The following is a 1,243-nucleotide window of genomic DNA, read 5'->3' as shown; positions in this document are numbered from 1 at the left end:
GTTAAGAAGCTATAAGCCAAAACGTAAAAAAGCATACCCTACCCATCCGCCAGCCTAGCCTGAATGTTAGAAAATACAAGAATATTATTCAAGAATAGTAGGTAAACCAAGAATTCTACGCCCAGGCCTGCCTGTGCTGCAGTGTGTGCTTGTTAGCAGGTGCTTTGTGGTGTGCTGTGGCAGCTGCAGCTGTCGCCAGAGCATATGCAGCTGCTCCCTTCGCTCCAACCATGGCGCGTCACCGTCTCCTCCTCTTCCAGCCCCAGGCTCAATCGTCTGCACGGGCCACTCCGAGTAGACCTCGTCTCTCTCATCGTATTTGGCACCTCCATCTCTCGCAAGCCGCCAAGAACGCAGTCTGCGCGATGCCGGCGCCGTCCCATCCACGTTTACCAGCTCGCCACCCATGAGCCACCGGGCTGAGCGCAGCTCTGCGAAAGACTTCCTTCACTTACAACATGCCACTGTCTGTCGCGAAAGCCCACCGCCAGCAGCACGCAGCTCTAGCAGCCAGCATGTCCTTCCCACACTGGCGCGTCGCCATCGCGCGTCTTCGACCGACGACAGAGCCAGCTGACCGTTCGCCGCAGCCATGTCCTCGGCGTCAAACTCGCGCACGCCACCTTCCCACACAGCCCTGGCGACTGCGACTTCTGCGACACCCGCGGGGCCAAATGTACCCACAGGCGCTTCTGCCTCACCGCCGTGATGCTGCCGTGACGGATTCGGTACGCACGCCTCGCGGCCTCTTCCTTTTGAGCTGACCAGCGCCTACAGAGTCTCGTTGTCGTTTACCTTCAGACCCGACATCGAGTCCGTTCTCTGGGGATCAGGGCCTCTATCACTGTTGGACACGGCAATCAATCTAGTGAGTTCCTGCTCACTAAACTCACTCTCAATGCCTCATCTCCATGCCGCGTGCAGACCAGACCCGGGCCAGCCGACCTCACCTCAGTGACCTGATATCTGACAACTGCCTTTTGACATGCCGATTTTGATGGCTGTCTGAGCAAGCACCTACCATAGCCGCATCTTTTGCTAGTCAATAGAAACAGCAATTCAGGCGCAGAAACGTACTATTGCTCCGTGCCTCTCCAGGCACCAGCGACGCAATATTGTTGCGCAACGACTCGCACTTGTAGTGGTCTGGCCCAAACGTCTTCTGATAGCCGAGAAGGGCTTGCGAGTACCAGCGCCTAGCGTCATCTACACGGCCTTGTCTTTCGCGCAAAGAGGCGAATGC

General features: G+C 57.0%; 2 protein-coding genes across 2 annotated transcripts; one reads left to right on the top strand and one right to left on the bottom strand.

The window, feature by feature from the left end:
* Window positions 1–230: 230 nt before the first annotated feature.
* Window positions 231–709, top strand: M421DRAFT_4956 (uncharacterized protein; the record flags this gene model as incomplete). The annotated part of the gene is made up of 2 exons (XM_033594778.1): window positions 231–294; window positions 591–709. 2 exons carry the CDS (start codon window positions 231–233, stop codon window positions 707–709), a joined length of 183 nt encoding a protein of 60 aa, XP_033448732.1.
* Window positions 710–1,042: 333 nt separating this feature from the next.
* M421DRAFT_420373 (uncharacterized protein) lies at window positions 1,043–1,243 on the bottom strand (the record flags this gene model as incomplete). The annotated part of the gene is made up of 1 exon (XM_033592457.1): window positions 1,043–1,243. A coding segment is annotated over one exon (201 nt), but the record flags the coding sequence as incomplete, so codon positions are not given.

This window comes from Didymella exigua (assembly GCF_010094145.1).
Source record: "Didymella exigua CBS 183.55 unplaced genomic scaffold M421scaffold_13, whole genome shotgun sequence".
Lineage (NCBI taxonomy): Eukaryota > Fungi > Ascomycota > Dothideomycetes > Pleosporales > Didymellaceae > Didymella > Didymella exigua.
The sequence above is the reverse complement of the archived record's forward strand: the minus strand, read 5'-3'. Positions and strand labels throughout refer to the sequence as shown.